General features: G+C 41.0%; 1 protein-coding gene and 1 non-coding gene across 4 annotated transcripts in view; both read right to left on the bottom strand.

Moving 5' to 3' along the window:
* Positions 1 to 15,627, bottom strand: part of LOC139722754 (E3 ubiquitin-protein ligase RNF126-B-like) — a 176,354-nt gene extending 160,727 nt beyond the window's left edge. For all 3 annotated transcript variants that reach the window (XR_011710306.1, XM_071634041.1, XM_071634040.1), the window contains exon 1: positions 15,383 to 15,627. Coding sequence is in view for 2 of the 3 variants with exons in the window: in XM_071634041.1 (XP_071490142.1) it covers positions 15,383 to 15,460 (78 nt within the window). In the remaining variant the exon portion in view is untranslated. The remainder of the gene's footprint in view (positions 1 to 15,382) is intronic.
* Positions 13,248 to 13,320, bottom strand: Trnat-ggu (transfer RNA threonine (anticodon GGU)). Its single transcript has one exon. It is a non-coding gene; the product is annotated as a tRNA-Thr (tRNA).
* Positions 15,628 to 16,505: the final 878 nt, after the last annotated feature.

Below are 16,505 nucleotides of genomic sequence, written 5' to 3' on the forward strand. Positions count from 1 at the left end.
AGTGTTTTTGCTTCTGGGACAGCACAAACATGTACAAAAAATAAACGGCAAAGCTGTGTGTCACATATTGAACTGAAAAAAAAGAAAAGGTTCTTTTACAAGTTATCACAGTTTTGAATTTGAAGAGTTACTGTAAAACATGATATTTTTGTGTTAATAAAATGACATTTTTTTTTTTTGCGGATTGGAGCCGATGGCCTTTTTCTCAGCATGAAATTTTCACGAGTTGTCTCTAGTCTAACATTCAATGGGTGTAGTGTAGACAAAAACTATCATGTGCATTTTAATTTTGCGAATCTTGGCTCTCGCGAACTAAAATTGCATAAACATTCCTCTTTTGACAGTATTGTGATATATTCCCTCATACAATAATGGCCATGTCATGCGAGTATTTCATGAATACATGCCCTATATTGTATGAGATATCAGGGAACATTTAATGATATTGATCCAGCATTTTATTCGAATTCATACTGGAAGATACAAATTTTACGTTTCTGCGAATACAGTACTCTCCGCGTAATTGGGTATCGCTTAAACGGGTACTCTGTTTAATTGGGTAGTAATGTAAAATCAGTTCCAATGCACATTAAAATTACCTGATAATCTGGTTGCCTCTCCGCATAAATGAGTAAATAATTTCTTGTAGTCTGATTTCTACCCACATTTTATTGCAGATATAACACTTTAAGAAATCATGAATGTCAAATTTTCCTTGGCTAATAATCGCATTCTCTGCTTAATTTGCAAAGAAGACCGATCATTTGGGGAGTGATTTAACATGAAAACACATGTACCAGTACCAACATGCCACACGTAAACGAACATTGCACATATAGCTGGCACTCACAATTGAATAGACAGACGGGAGTTGAACACACTTGTGCTCCTCCCTTGCTCTTCAACAACATTAACAATACGAGAAGTTTGCAACAAAAATCAGGCCACGCACCGCCTCCATAATTTTGCTTTTCCCCACTCACTTCTCGAAAAGTAACCCGACATTCTATGTGACTAGTGCACGCAAATAGACGTGTTCATTTCAGAAAACGCCTCTGTGTTAGTGAGGAGTCTATAGTCAAACGACAAAGTTTTCTGAAGACATATTTGTCCATAAAAAGAGGGTAAATTATTGCTCGTGACTGAGCAAGTGTAAGGTATGTATAATGTGCCGTGCAAGCACGCGTGTTAAGCATACAGTGAACAAGGTGTTTGGTGCAGTGTGTACAATGCATACATGTACATAAACATCGTGTGTGTCAATTCTCGCTATCGCCAATGACGTAAAAAGCACCCGGATGTTGATTTAAGCGTCATTTACGGTGCATTATGGGATAGTCCGGTAGCAAAGTCACTTCCGTTCGTACGCGCGTGATACGTGACTAACGCTATTTACACACACAACCGACTGTATTCTACGCGTACTTCCTGTTTTCTCGACTTGAATTACAGCTTTAATATGATTTGAAATTTCTCCATTCTTAAGAAATTGCTGTTAATACGACTATTGGTTGTTGCTGCGAAGCTGCCATGTGTTGTTCGAATGACAATAAATGAAAAAAATCTGCAGAAATAGGACCCTTACTGGCATGCGAGATGTGACGTGGCCACGTGGGTGAAGTTTGCGGGTGACTCCACAGCGCAGTACGTGCACGCGCGACTTACTAGTAGTGGTAGTAGCACTAGGTAGTAGTAGGCCTAGTGCCTACGTACATTGTACGTACTTACTTGGAAGAAGTTGCTTCGGAGACAGGATAAGTTCGAGATCACTATTCGTTCCCGATTGTGTTCGTGACATTTCGACAGAGAACAAATTTTAAAAAAAGATGGGCATTCCATGACGATATCCAGGTGGGTGAATATTTTCCAGCATATTTTCAGCATATGCAGCGATGACTGATCTGTGATGTGCACATCGATCGCATGATCAAGCAGTACGCTGTACCGGTATGTGTTAGCTTATGCGCTGCGTGCAGTGGTGTATGCTAATGCAAGGCCGGCCGCCAGCGGGGACTACAGTGTACGAGCATGACAGGCCTGGCCACTTGCTGGCTCGGGCGGTACAGCAGCCTACTGTACTAGTACCATAGAGATGTAGTGTGGTCGGCGCGGCGCTATAGGTAAGGTACACGTACGCGCACGCTAGCGTTATGCAAATTATGCCCCGCGCCGAAAGTGCCCTTGCTACCAAGTGCACTAAATCTTGACGAAAAAGCCACATCCGGGTACTTTTTACGTCATTGGCGATAGCGAGAATTATGAATGAGACGTGTTCTTCTGTTAATCAGGTACTCCGCTTAATCGGGTAAGAAACGCTCTGCCCGAGCCTACCCGATCATGCGGAGAGTACTGTACTGGCATTTGACTACATGTACTTGCCCATGGCTCAGATCAAGGGTACACTGCACAATGTACAAAAGTGTGCTTCTGAAAATTCTAAATTAAACTAATGCAATGTGACCAGGACATGAAGTACCATTTTCACTTTTGCAGGCATATATTTATCTCTAGACAACGTTTCAGGTTCATTGCTCTGAATTTAGGTATTTTACAGCATTTCTATGGCTAAAAAATCCCCATTTTTCATGATTTTTTGTGTTACATGCAGAACATAGATTTTCTTGACACCTTAAAGGACATGTTCACCTTCATAGAACGTATGTGGGTTGAGTGAATGCAGCAATATTAGTAGAACACATCAGTGAGAGTTTGAGCAAAATCGGACAATCCGTTAAAAAGTTATGAATTTTTGAAGTTTCTGCTCAGTCACGGCTGGATGAAAAGACTACTATAGCTTGTAATGTCACATGAGTACAACGATATAAAGAAAGAATAAAGAAAATTCAACATATTTCCATTTTTCTCCCATAACAAACAAACACTCAACTTCTCTCTTTCAGAAGGCAGGGGGAATAATATTACCCTTAACATACGTCAGTAGCAAGTCGAAGAACTGAGCACTTTATTAAGTAAAGTAATAAGTAAAGTATTAAGTAAAGTTTTGTGAAATTCTCTTTTTATTTTCCTTTATAGTTGTACGCATGTGACATCATACACTGTAGTAGTCTTCTCTTCCAGCAGTGACTGCGCAGATACTTAAAATATTCGTAACTTTTGAACGGATTGTCCAATTTTCCTCAAACTTTCACTGATGTGTTCTACTAATATTGCTGCATTCTCTCAATCCTTATACGTGTACATATGAAGGTGGACTTGTAATTTTAATTTTTACTTTACATTTTGAAATATGAACTGATTTCAAACTTTCAATAAAAATTCAGTATCAAATTACAGAATTCTCATGTTGTTGATTTTTTACATCACTTCTGAATTCCCAACAGCCTTGAGGCAATTTGTATGTCACGTACATAACTTTTGGTGTCCACCAATTCTTTGCAGTTGCTAAGTGAAAAAACTTGTGGAAAACAGTACATATTCTTTATGATATTCCCATTCATATGTTTATGTGTACATACATAGTATCTTAACTTTAAATTGAATTCACTGCAACAGTAAGTGTGCTTTTCAATATTTTTACAGTTAATTGATATACTAAATTTTTCTGGTGTCCAGGGTTATGTACATAACAATTGTATATTATCATGTCAACATAATATTTTCTTACAAAAGGCAAATACCAGGCAGCTAATGCCTAAGTGCAAACAACGTATAACCTAAAGTATAAATTAAACCTATTGTGTTCTTCAAAATTGGTCTTGAAAGTGGACACTGAGTTATGTACATGACAGGTTATGTACGGAACACACCTTTCAATTCACTATGAAAATTACACATTATGAACTAGTTTCTGCATCGTAACAAGTTTTTATATCATAAAACTTACATATGAGTAAATTGGTGAGAAGCAGACTCCAATCTTTATAGCTAACTGACCCAATATGATGTAACGTACATAACATGGACACCGGTGTCCTCGTTATGTACATGTCACATGGTAAAATTTGGACTCTACAAGCATCTACAATTTGTTTAAAAGTGTTCATGTCATAAACAAGGCAATCGCCAAATTGTGTCTCGCCCATTCGCGTACGAGGAATTAATATTTTTTAATAACTCCCAGAAGTTAATTGACCTGCTTATAACCTTTGACCTTGTGGTGACCTTCAACACCCTAAGGGACATTTACCATCCAAGTTTGGTCACAAACGGACAAAGGGATCATAAGTAATGAGCCATGATCGAAACGCGCTATAAAAACTTAACATTGGGCCCTAAAAATTTGTTGACCCCTTTCTGTGACCTTTGACCTTCTGATGACCTTTAACTCCCCAAGGGACATCTACCGTCCAAGTTTGGTCGCAAACGGACATAGGGATCAAAAGTTATGAGCCACAATCAAAACGCGCTCTAAAAACATAACATTGGGCCCTAAAAGTTTGTTGACCCCTGTCTGTGACCTTTGACCTTGTGACGACCTTCACCTCCCCAAGGGACATCTTCCATCCAAGTTTGGTCACAAACGGACAAAGGGATCAAAAGTTATGAGCCATAAACAAAATGCGCCCTAAAAACTTAACATTGGGCCCTAAGAGTTCGTTGACCCCTGTCTGTAACCTTTGTCCTTGTGGTTACCTTCAACTTCCCAAGAGACACCTACCATCACCCAAGTTTGATTGCCATTGTAGTAACATGTGCTGAGTTACGTGTGATAAGAGAGTCTTGCAAGTAAACTTTAACGTATGACCTTAAATGACCTTTGACCTTATCATGTGACCTCTTATGGCACCATAACATGAAGGTACCCCCAGTGCATCCATCACCCAAGTTTGATTGCCATTGTAGCAACATGTGTCGAGTTACATGTGATAAGAGTCTTGCAAGTAAATTTTAACGTATGACCTCAAATGACCTTTGACCTTATCCTGTGACCTCCAACGGCACCATAACATGAAGGTACCCCCAGTGCATCTATGACCCAAGTTAGGTTGTAATCCAAGCAACTTATGTGAAGTTATTTGTCAAAAGAGAGTCTTGCAGGTAAACTTTAACATAGAAAAGAGAGTTTTGCACATACTCTTTGATATATGACCTCAAATGACCTTTGACATCATCACATGACCTCTGACAACACCATATCATGAAGATACCCCTAGTGCTTCTATCACCCAAGTGTGGCTGCCATTGCTGTAACAGTTGCCAAGTTATGCATCATATGAGAGTCTTGCAGGTAAACTTTAACATTTGTGACGGACGACGGACGGATGACGGACGACGGACGGACGCCATTTGGATCCCTTAGTCTCGCCTTCACCTCCGGTGGGCGAGACAAAAATAGATAACATTCATGATATGATTGGGTGTATTTGGCAGAAATGAAGTACATTAAGAGATAAGACCATAACATAGGACACCAAGTTACGTCCGCAACATTTGTTATGGACAACGTTTTTTGTTATTGATAGCTGGTTCAGAAGTTTACATAGAAAATATCACCCTCTGTGCCAGCATTGCCGTATACTGCTTCACTGAACAGCATGATATCATAATGTTTGGATCAAATTAAGAAATGACAAGAAAGTTTGTATGGTAGAACGTTAAGTGTTACGTACACAACTCGGTGTCCATATCAGGCCTCGAATTAACCGACGGCCACCGACGGCCATGGCCGTCGGTGCCCCTCTCGTTGGCCGCAATGCCTTTTGTTTTTTGATCAAAGTTACGGCCAAAAAAAAATGTGCTCTTTTTCTTGGGGCCGTGGTGCCCTTTTAGAATGAAAGTTATTATTTATGATGTATGATATGCCCTTTTTCAAAGTCTCTTTAATAAGCTTGAACAACTTTCCTGATCTCAAATATCATACCTTCAGTTCACTCGCGTCCCGATATATCTGATTCAAACTCAAAGTATCTTTCCGAGATTCGAGACGACGTGTACGTACATGTACGCCCGACCGGCTTTTACCGTCCCGACTGCATCCGCAGCGCAGCAGCCGCCAGTATGTACTAGCTAGGCAGCGCATATTCAGATAGAGTAGTAAAGAGTGAACTCCAAGTTCACCAAGAAAAAAGAAAAATCCCACGATGCCAAGGTGTGCCAGACTGGGGAATGGGGAGGGGTAGAGAGAGAGAGAGAGACCAATCAACAGAAGAAACCACGCGTATTATATACCTCATTTCTAGAATCCTCTCATCTGATTGGTTAAAAGGGGAGTCATGAAAATAACTGTGCCCTATTTTTGAGTTACTGTGACCGGGGCCCGGGCACAGTTAGTAAATAGGTTTTAGAGACAGTCGCGACCCCGTACACGTAGATCGCTCATATGTACGCACCAATGATACGACCGCCGCGCATTCAATCAGCGTGCTGTAAAAGAGACTAGCGGACTGGTTTGGAGACAATCGCAACCCCGTTTGTAGTACATGCACGTAACATACACTGTACACATCACTGTACGCACCAAAGATACGACCGCCGCGCTGTTGATCAGCATTGATTACGAGTGCTGTAAAAGAAACTAGAATCTATATTTTCGGTATCTATATTTCGGAATCTATATTTTCGGTATATAAAACAAATAATAACTGCTTGACATTCGGGTCACAGTTAAAATTATGGGCCCTCGGTGATGTGAAAACCGTAACCATAGTTACGGTTTTCACATCACCTTGGGCCCATAATTTTAACTGTGCCCTCATAAGCAGTCATTATTTGTATACTGGCGCATTCTTGGAGGTCATGAACTGTCTGTCACAGACTAATCATAGCAATCTACACGCGCGCGCAAATTCCTTTGCCTTGTGGTTTTGCCAGCCAGCTGTCGGAATGTGCTTTGAAGTTTCATGGCAGCCTGGCCTGGCTGGCCTGAAAGGGTGTCGAGTTTCAATCAATACCTACTGTTGTTTTATTCCTGTTTAAAAAAAAAATGTCGTTCACCTGATAGAAACGCGGAGATCGGGAATGTGTTACAGCTGTAGAGAAGAGGTTTTTGTTGTGTGTTGCACTTTGTGTGTGTGTGTGTGTGTGTGTGTGTGTGTTTGTTTGTTTTTCTCGGTTTGTTTTTCTTCTTTCTTTTTTCATAAACACCAAACATGCCCTTTCCAATGTGGCCTTGGTGCCCCTCTGACTGACTTAAGTGCCCTGGCCTCTTGGAAAAAGTGCCCTTTTCTAAATGGCCTTGCCCCTCCAAAATCCTATTTCGAGGCCTGCCATATATATTTCAGGAAACACCTCCAATGTTCATTCCAAAAAATCTTAATATTTTATCTGGTTGTGTTTCTTTTTGGGGCAAGTTTCACCACACATTGAAGTATATTTGCAAATGTGAATATAAAAGCAAGATAAAAGCATAAAGAGGACACCGAGTTATGTACTTAACACTTTCTGACCACCAAACATGGCTCGCTGATTGCCAGATGTATATAATATTATTTACTTATTTATATGTTTTATTTTCACAGGGTGGCTCCATCAGTGGGTTAAACACTGTTGTTCTTGGAGGCCCTGCATGAACACATACATACAAATAAACACATGATAATCATACAATACCAACATCAAAATCAAAATGTTTCATACTCTAGCACTTACAGTAAATATTTTGCAATGTTTGGAGATTACAGAAATAATGTTACTGAAGTCTGTATGTTAGTTTCAAATTTTTCGTTCAAATGTAACATTTTTGGTCCCTTGATCTGAGCCATGCACATTTGCAAAATACACGTACATCCAGAATTTGAGGTCATGTTAACAAAAGTTTTGTATTGGGTTTCTGTAATTGAACTTTGAGGGCAAAATCTGCACATGGGACCTCAAGGATAAGGAACACTTTTGTTCATCTGATTTTGTTTTAAAACCCATGCCAATAGAATATATTGATGGCATGGCTACGATTCATCTGCTTGTGAATTTTCATAATACCTGTATTTCTAAGTTATTGTATCCAGTGAATCGATACTGTTAGGGGAAATTCAGGATGGAAGCGCTGCAGGGCACAGAGTTTAGCAGCCAGGCTTGTACAACTGATTGTACCATCTCATTCATCTCTTAGTGCTTTTGCACTGACAACAGAGGCAACACACAGGACAAAACCCATCCAAAACATTTTTATTTTTGCCTCTTCCCCATGGTAATTCTGTTTTAGACTTTCATTTTTGCATAAAATGAGTAAGCATGAATTTTTGGTGTACACTTTGGAAGTCCTGTAAATTGATGAGTTTCTTGATAACTAAACAAATGTGGCAGTTTGAAAAGACATCAAAGACATGTACAGTGCTCACCCAATAATTGAGAACCACTGCAACAGGAACCCCGCTAATGTGCAACAGAATTTAACACAACAAACTTTCTTCATGGAACCATAAACTGCTTTATGGGGACCTATTTTAGCCGAGTCACTTCCACAGTTCATCATTAATTTCTTGTTCTATGATAAGTAAATCCTTAGAAATAATCACAGGGAGTTCATTTCCTTACCAGAAGGTTTACTTTCTAACCATTCATGGATGCTTGCAGTCATATCAAGCATTGTCTGCTTAACTACTCGTGCACTTACATTGTACCACCCCTTCAATGCGAGTATGGAGAGTCACCTTCCCCACACGTGGCCCATACTCTCCCTCTTTGTGCATCTGTATCTGGAGTGTGTGTTTGTGGATGTGTGTGATATGCTTTGGCCGAGTTAATTGCACTGTATCTCCACACACGTCATAACCCTCAATAGATGAGATTGTCATCGAGTGGAAGGGGCACAGACGGGTGGAAAAACGTAGTTTCGTTTTTCAAATAAAAACGTGGGAAAAGAAATATAAATGATGATACAGGGGAAACTCGATATAACGAGATGGTCGGGACCGAGTCATTTTCCTCGTTATAGCCGATATCTCGTTATATCAGTAGGCATAAAAGAAAGCATAACATAAAGACATTAATTTGCACATGTGGGACTACCCATCATCTTTCAATCAATACTGATAACTTGGTAATGTGTGTGAGGGAATTACTCACCTTTTTGGGTAAGATGTTTTTCGCCAATGAAATCCAATATCAAGAATGTGTTTCTTATTAATTGTAGATGTTTGAATTTGTAAATTTATATAGCTTGCGATTGTGTCAAGATCGTATGTGGCAAAGTTTTGCTAAAGGGTAGAAGATGAATACATTTAAATACTCCAGAAGTCATGTGACATTTTGTCAATTACAAAAGGGTGAAATGACCTGCGGAATTACTCCGGACAAATGTAACGTTACTAACCGCAACGTTACTAACCACGCTTTTGGGGGTCTAGCTAATGAACTATTGGTCGATCTGCTAAAAATATTTGTGTGAACATTTGTCATGATGCAATAATTGAAATTAATGCAACACTTTGTTTGAAGTAACTCTAATTTTTGCATACTTTTTGTTACAAGACATTGATTTTTTTGTCATGTCCTTTTTTCGTAACGTTACTAACCAGCCCTTTTAGTTGCCATAGCAATTCTAATATTTACTGGATTGTATTCATTTTTTTTCTATATCATAAACCTGGTAAGGATGAACATGTTTTTAACATGATTTTGACTTGAAATGAATAAATGGTGATTTAGTAGTAAAAATAAATATCTGAATTTCTCTAAATGTAACGTTATTGGTATGTGGTTATGGTATGGGTGTGTGTTGTGTGTGGAAAGCTTGAATATGGTCTGCACAATGCTCTGTGTGTGTATGTGACACATTCTGTATTTATGTACATTATGACTGCGTGGGTGAAGATGGGAATTCCCTGCGTAGAAAGCCAATCACAGCATCAGATTGCCTCACACCTGCTAAACGTCATGATGATGTCATGTATACATACCGCTGTCCCACCACATTTTCTGCATGTATCAGTGCGCGCACACACACACATACACGTACAACATGCGGTGCTAGCTGGAGTGCACTGAAGAAAATATGTGTGTACAAGACAGTTTTTGGCGCATCGAGCTTTACAATTTCGGAACATAGCTTTACCCGAAGACATTTTGCTTTACCTCGCTATATCAGATTTGATTGGCTATGTTTTTCTTCGTTTGGAAATCACAAAACTTATCTCGTTATAGCAGATATTTCGTTATAGCCGATCTCGCTATAAGAGTAGCATTTTACATAGACTTGTGTGGAAGGAAATTTGGGACTGGGAAAGTTTCCTCGTAATAACCGATATCTCGTTATAGCAGTGTTCGTTATACCGAGTTTCCCCTGTATAACCAGTTTGCATCTTTTTAATGAACCGAAAAGGTGTATACATGTGTGTGTATGTGTCTGTAATGATCCATCAAACAAGTGTACCAACATTAGGAATGGACGACAACCCACTTGGATGGGATTGTCGCTGGGTGGGGAAAATCATTATTTATTTTTTTTATATAAAAAAGTGGTCAAAGAAATATTAATCATGACATAAGCCCCTCTTCAGCTTTCTAAAACCCCGGTCACACAGCCCTTTAACACGTCAAAAAGTGGTCTCCCATGAAGCAGACAATGTTGTTCGCGTTGATGTCGAGTTTAAGACAAACTACAGTCCATTTATAGACGTGGCAGGACGCGGGGAAAATCTGAACAGCGTCAAACGCGGTAAAAAATTTTGAACTTCTCAAAATTTTATTCCGTGGACAACCACGGGCGGCACACGTGGTAAAGACGTGCAACACACGTGAAACACACGTGATAATCCGTGTTCCGGCAGTGATTAAAACTTAGGGAGACACGTTGAAGACGCGAAAGTTTAGCGGTCTGTCACGGGCAGAGCACGGTCATCTGACGCGTGTTACGCGTTGGTATCACGGGAAATAGCATGTGTTTAGCGGCTTATCGCTGACAAATGTATTTTTCCGCGTACACACACGTGGCTGGACGTGGTTAGACGTGCTTAGGCAGTGCTTCAGCAGTGGAACAGCCGCCAACGGCCATACCCCATACAAAGCACGGCCAAACCAAAATTGACCAAAAAATTACCACTTACGACCACGTCCACCAGATTTTCATAACTTTTTGTACGTGATTTGGACGTGGAGTGCTGTGTGACCGAGGCTTCATTCAATGAAAAGAAAAGACGTTTGTGCGTGGGGGCCAGAGGAGATTTTTTTTCTTCACAGGTGTATGATTCATAATGCATGATGCGCATGACAAAAGAGCCAAACGTTTTTATATTCACCGAATTCTGTGTAACTGGGCTCTTCGGCTATCTTGTGCAGACTTTGATCATGCATAAATTATATATTCAGCGATTGCGCTGGACTCCTGCTTTCTCGATCGCCCAGCTATTCGCTTGCAGAGACAGAGGTACACTAAAGATGATAGGGTGAAGCGAAAACTCTTTCATCTTCGGTGGACACACACGCTCGACGTATACAGGTATCAGAGTGTGTGGCCTGCAGCTGTGTATGTATTGCGCCTGTATCGCAGATGATACACCATGGAACTTTGGGCACACTCTCTGCGTACTGGACTCTTTCGGCTATCGTGCGCAGTCACGTGTATATCCAGTGATTGCACTGGACTCTCCCTCGATCGCCCAGCAGATTGCTCGCAGAGACAGTGTATGTACACGATGTGTCGGGCATTGCGTAGTGGCCTGTATGATGTACAACGTATTGTGCCTGTGCCGCACACCATGGTAATACATGGGAGCTTACATGTTTTGCCAAAATGAAAGCTACGAATGCTGTACATTTTTGTCTTTTTGCACAAACTTACAGGATCCTGTGCAGAGAAAAGATTTATTCTATTTCATCAATAACAAGAGACCCGCGGGTCTAGCACTCACCTGAGTATTGCAAGTTTACCTTCCACGCAGTCACTAATCTAAATTACACACAGCTCTACCAAAATTTGACCAGGCATTCTCAAGTAGAAGATACAAATGTACAATTAGGGCCCAAATTCACCCCCTCCCACACTCATATTATAAATTTTAGCTCTATCACTTCTGGTTCAAGAGAAGAGCACTTTATTTTGAAGAATCCTTAATTTGGGGGGATTGGGGCCCCCCTGGTTGTGGGGTCTCCCTGGATGGAGCATGGTGCCCATTTTAACAAATTGAGATTGTAATCCCCTAGGGATACTACCTGCAAAGTTTGGTGAACATATATCATCATGAAGTTTTCAAGAAGAAGATGAAAATGTACAATTTAGGCCCCAATTTGAACCTCCCCTTTTGGGGGTTTGGGCCCCATGGGGGCCCGCTGGGTGGGGCATGGTGCCCTTTTTTAAAAATTTGAGATTCTAACCTCCTAGGGATGCTACCTGTCAAGTTTGGTAAAAATCAGTCTTGGGGTTTTCAAGAAGATGAAAATGTACAATTTAGGTCCCATTTGGACCTAACCACCCCCCCCCCCCCACCCCGGGCCCCAAGGGAGGCACCCATGGATCTGCCATGAACAAACTTGGAACTACAGTCATTAATGTACTAACTCATAGTATTAACTTAGCTCTATCACTTCTGGTTCTAGAGAAGAAGATTTTTAAAGATTCCTTAATTTTTTTGGGGGGGGGGGGGAGGGGGGGGGGGGGTTTGGGCCCCCTGGGGGGCCCCTGGGTGGGGCATGGTGCCCATTTAAACAAATTGAGATCCTAACCCCCTAGGGATGCTACCTGCCAAGTTTGGTGAAAATCGGTGTTGGGGTTTTCAAGAAGAAGATGAAAATGTAAAAAGTTTACACACGACGGACGATCGCAATAGCTCACTTGAGCGGTGAGCTAAAAATGTGGAAAATCAAATACTGTAAAAGTGGTTTCTTTCGCGGTGGTTTTATTTTCGCGCTTTTCGCGCTTTGAGGTTGAACCGCGAATTTTACATCAAGCGAAAATGTTTTGAACTCGTCGCTTGTACAACGCTTCATTATCGACCGCGAATTTAAACACACGCGAAAAAGTCCGCACTGATGGAAACTGCGAAAGTTTCTGTACGCGAAAGAAACCACTTTTACAGTACGAAAAAAAAAAAAGGGCCCTCAGACCCGTGGATTTCCACGGGTGCCAGTGCTGCCGGCCTATTAGTATTGGTGCAACCAGGAAATTTAGGTCACGTACATTGTACGTCACTAACTAGTACTAAGTATTTGTGTAACCCACACTTGTTTAATTTTCAGGTAGTGCATATAATATGGGAATCTTCATGGTTACAGTTCCGTCAAAAAGCATCCTCTCTGAAAAATGACATAAAATCTTTGCAACTGATTGACAAATTACCCTACATCAACGTAAATAAGCACTGAATTGATCAGTGTTTTAGTAGTAGCCATGATAAAAAATCATGGACGTACTAATACTCGAGCAGGATTCGAACCTACGACCTCCTGATCACCAGACAGGCGTCATCTCCACTAGACCACCGAGCTTTCGCCCGAAAGCAAGTGTTGGTTCTAATCCTTATAGCATGCAGCCGGTACTGCTTTGTTATTCAAATTCATGAATTTCTTCCGTCGAGATGTTTTCATTGCAACTGATTGACAAATTGCCCTACATCGACGTAAATAAGCACTGCATTGATCAGTGTTTTAGTAGTAGCCATAATAAAAAATCATGGACGTACATACTCGAGCGGGATTCGAACCTACGACCTCCTGATCACCCGACAGGCGTCATCTCCACTAGACCACCGAGCTTTCGCCCGAAAGCAAGTGTTGGTTCTCATCCTTATAGCATGCAGCGGGTATTTGTTATTCAAATTCATGAATTTCTTCCGTCGAGATGTTTTCATTGTGCAACTGATTGACAAAATTGCCCTACATCGACGTAAATAAGCACTGAATTGATCAGTGTTTTAGTAGTAGCCATGATAAAAAATCATGGGCGTACATACTCGAGCGGGATTCGAACCTACGACCTCCTGATCACCAGACAGGCGTCATCTGCACTAGACCACCGAGCTTTCACCCGAAAGCAAGTGTTGGTTCTCATCCTTATAGCATGCAGCGGGTATGGTAGGTGTTCAACACACCGACCGGGTCCATATCAACCGACCGCGCACTATAATGGCATTGTATGTACAGAAAGAAAATGTACGCATGGGAATACGCGCAATGGTGTTCGATTCTTCACTGGGCTACGCTACCGAGTAAAATGAGGCGAAAACAAATAAGTATTCCCTCTAAAAATCGAATAAGATTTATCGTGTAACTAGTCTACATACAACTAGGCCTACCTTTGCTGACTTGTTGTTAGATGTAGAGTATCCTTCCGTAATAAATTTGAAGATTTTGACCGCAAAATTGTCACCGCCGCTTGTACGATCGTGCACACACGTTACATACACATGACATAATTATTTTGTCGCCCGCTTCGACCGTATGAGTTGAAGCAGAAACGAGAAATGAATGTGAAAAAACAAACCGACTCATCTAATTTATTTCAATTACGATGAAAAGTTTCCTAATGAAAATCAATTCAAATTCATCAAACAGTCCTTCAAAAGTAATATCGAAGGATTCAAAATATATTCAAATATTATTGGGGAAAAAATGACGGCTAGAAAAAAACAGCGGCCTGTCAAAAAAACGCATTTAAGTGCCCTTTATACGTATTGTCAGGGTGGTCGGTTGAAATGAACAGGGCAACTGAGTGCGGAAAAAATGACAACCCACACGTTCGAAGCCGCCATCTAGAGCGCGTACCTCAGATCGCATTTTCAGTGCACGCTTGTGAATCCGGAGTATTTTCTCCACACGTGAGTAAAATTTCAGGCAAATTGTGAGATTTTTCACGTTTCTATTGATAAAAAAACGTTAACACTAGGTGGCCGGTATTATGAACACCCAACCATAGACTACTGCTTTGTTATTCAAATTCATGAATTTCTTCCGTCGAGATGTTTTCATTGCAACTGATTGACAAATTGCCCTACATCAACGTAAATAAGCACTGCCGAATTGATCAGTGTTTTAGTAGTAGCCATGATAAAAAATCATGGGCGTACATACTCAAGCAGGATTCGAACCTACGACCTCCTGATCACTGGACAGGAGTCATCTCCACTGGCACTAGTCTAGACCACCGAGCTTTCGCCCGAAAGCAAGTGTTGGTTCTCATCCTTATAATTATGCAGCCCGTATTGCTTTGTTATTCAAATTCATGAATTTCTTCCGTCGAGATGTTTTCATTGCAACTGATTGACAAATTGTAAATTATGTTAACTGCCTAACAACAAAGTGTTAAAATTTACTGTAGTGTAGTGTTAGATCTAACGAACCGTTAACGTTTACTACATGTAGAATTGAGAAAGAATGCTACTGTTGCTGACAGTTTTGACCGAAACTCGGCGAAAGATCGGTCTGTATCTGAGGAGAGGAAGAGAACCATTAAAGTCAAAAAAATATTAAAATACCGTACTCCTTCGGGTTCGGACCGACGGATTTTTCTGTCTAACGTTACTGACCGTTGGAACGGGATTTTCGAACTTACCGGTAGAACGGGTCTGATCTCGGTTATACACTTATGACAAAAAAATGTCGGTTGGTCTCTAGAACTTGCTTCTGCCATCGTTCTCCATTAGACCATGAGACCACTTGTCTGGACCTGGTTCCGTAGTGTATACCGTATATCTGTATGCAGCAGCTACAGTAGTTATCAGAGCAGAGGGCCTTATCAGAGTACTTAGTAGTAGGCCTATAGAAGCTAGTATACAGCGCTAGGAGGGCTTACTAGTACCACTGCGCACTGGGGCTTATCCCCGGCCCCGCGATTTCGTGTAGTGCTCGCTCGCGCTCCTATCACTGGGCCTATGGGCGAAATACGAGCGCCATTGTGGTAACAAATTGATAGAGGGCGTACATTGTATACTAGTATCACTGACTAGTATTACGTGACTAATGTGCCGTATGGTACATGTACTAGTACTACGGCACTGGATGGAGTGACTTCTGTCTCCATTTCAGTTTCTCCCTTTTCGGGGGCGTACAGGGGAAGAGAAAGGATCTCGTTTAAACTTTTGTCATAAGGAAGTATTTGTCTAACCGTGAAATGCATCTGAAGAAATGCCATTTATTTTCCAATTTGTATTTCCACTAAGTTTGAGCGAACTATTAGTAATTCTATGGCATTATTATGCTCTACAGGCCACATTTCTTGTCCGGAGCAACCAAGTCTCACGCATTCTGCGTGAGACTCAAGCATTTAGAGGCCATCTCACGATCTCACGCATGACACCCATTTTTCTCACGCATCGGGCGAAGTCTGCAACTTGGGCCTATAATAATGAGCATAGCTCAAAACATTAAAGTGATAGTTGCAATTGAAGGTATATTTCCCTTTTGTCTTTCAAAATAAGTAAAAACTACTGATCGCACCATTAATAAGAGCTAAAAATTGAAAAAGCTCCCTACCGTGGGAGGCCACAGGGGGGAAAACCCCTCCCACACCCTCGCTCGCGCGCACATTCGCATGCCGAGATGCCGAGTCATGAAAATCTCACTCATACATTTTTTTTTTTTTTTTTTTTTTTTTTTTTAACTTGGCATCCCTGCTTGTCGGATTTTATTCATATACTTGTAGAGGTTTGTGGGTGGGGGTGGGGGGGGGGGGGGGG

This window comes from Diadema antillarum, unplaced genomic scaffold (assembly GCF_040938485.1).
Source record: "Diadema antillarum isolate AM-2024a unplaced genomic scaffold, OU_Dant_1.0 scf00000170, whole genome shotgun sequence".
NCBI classification, from domain to species: domain Eukaryota; kingdom Metazoa; phylum Echinodermata; class Echinoidea; order Diadematoida; family Diadematidae; genus Diadema; species Diadema antillarum.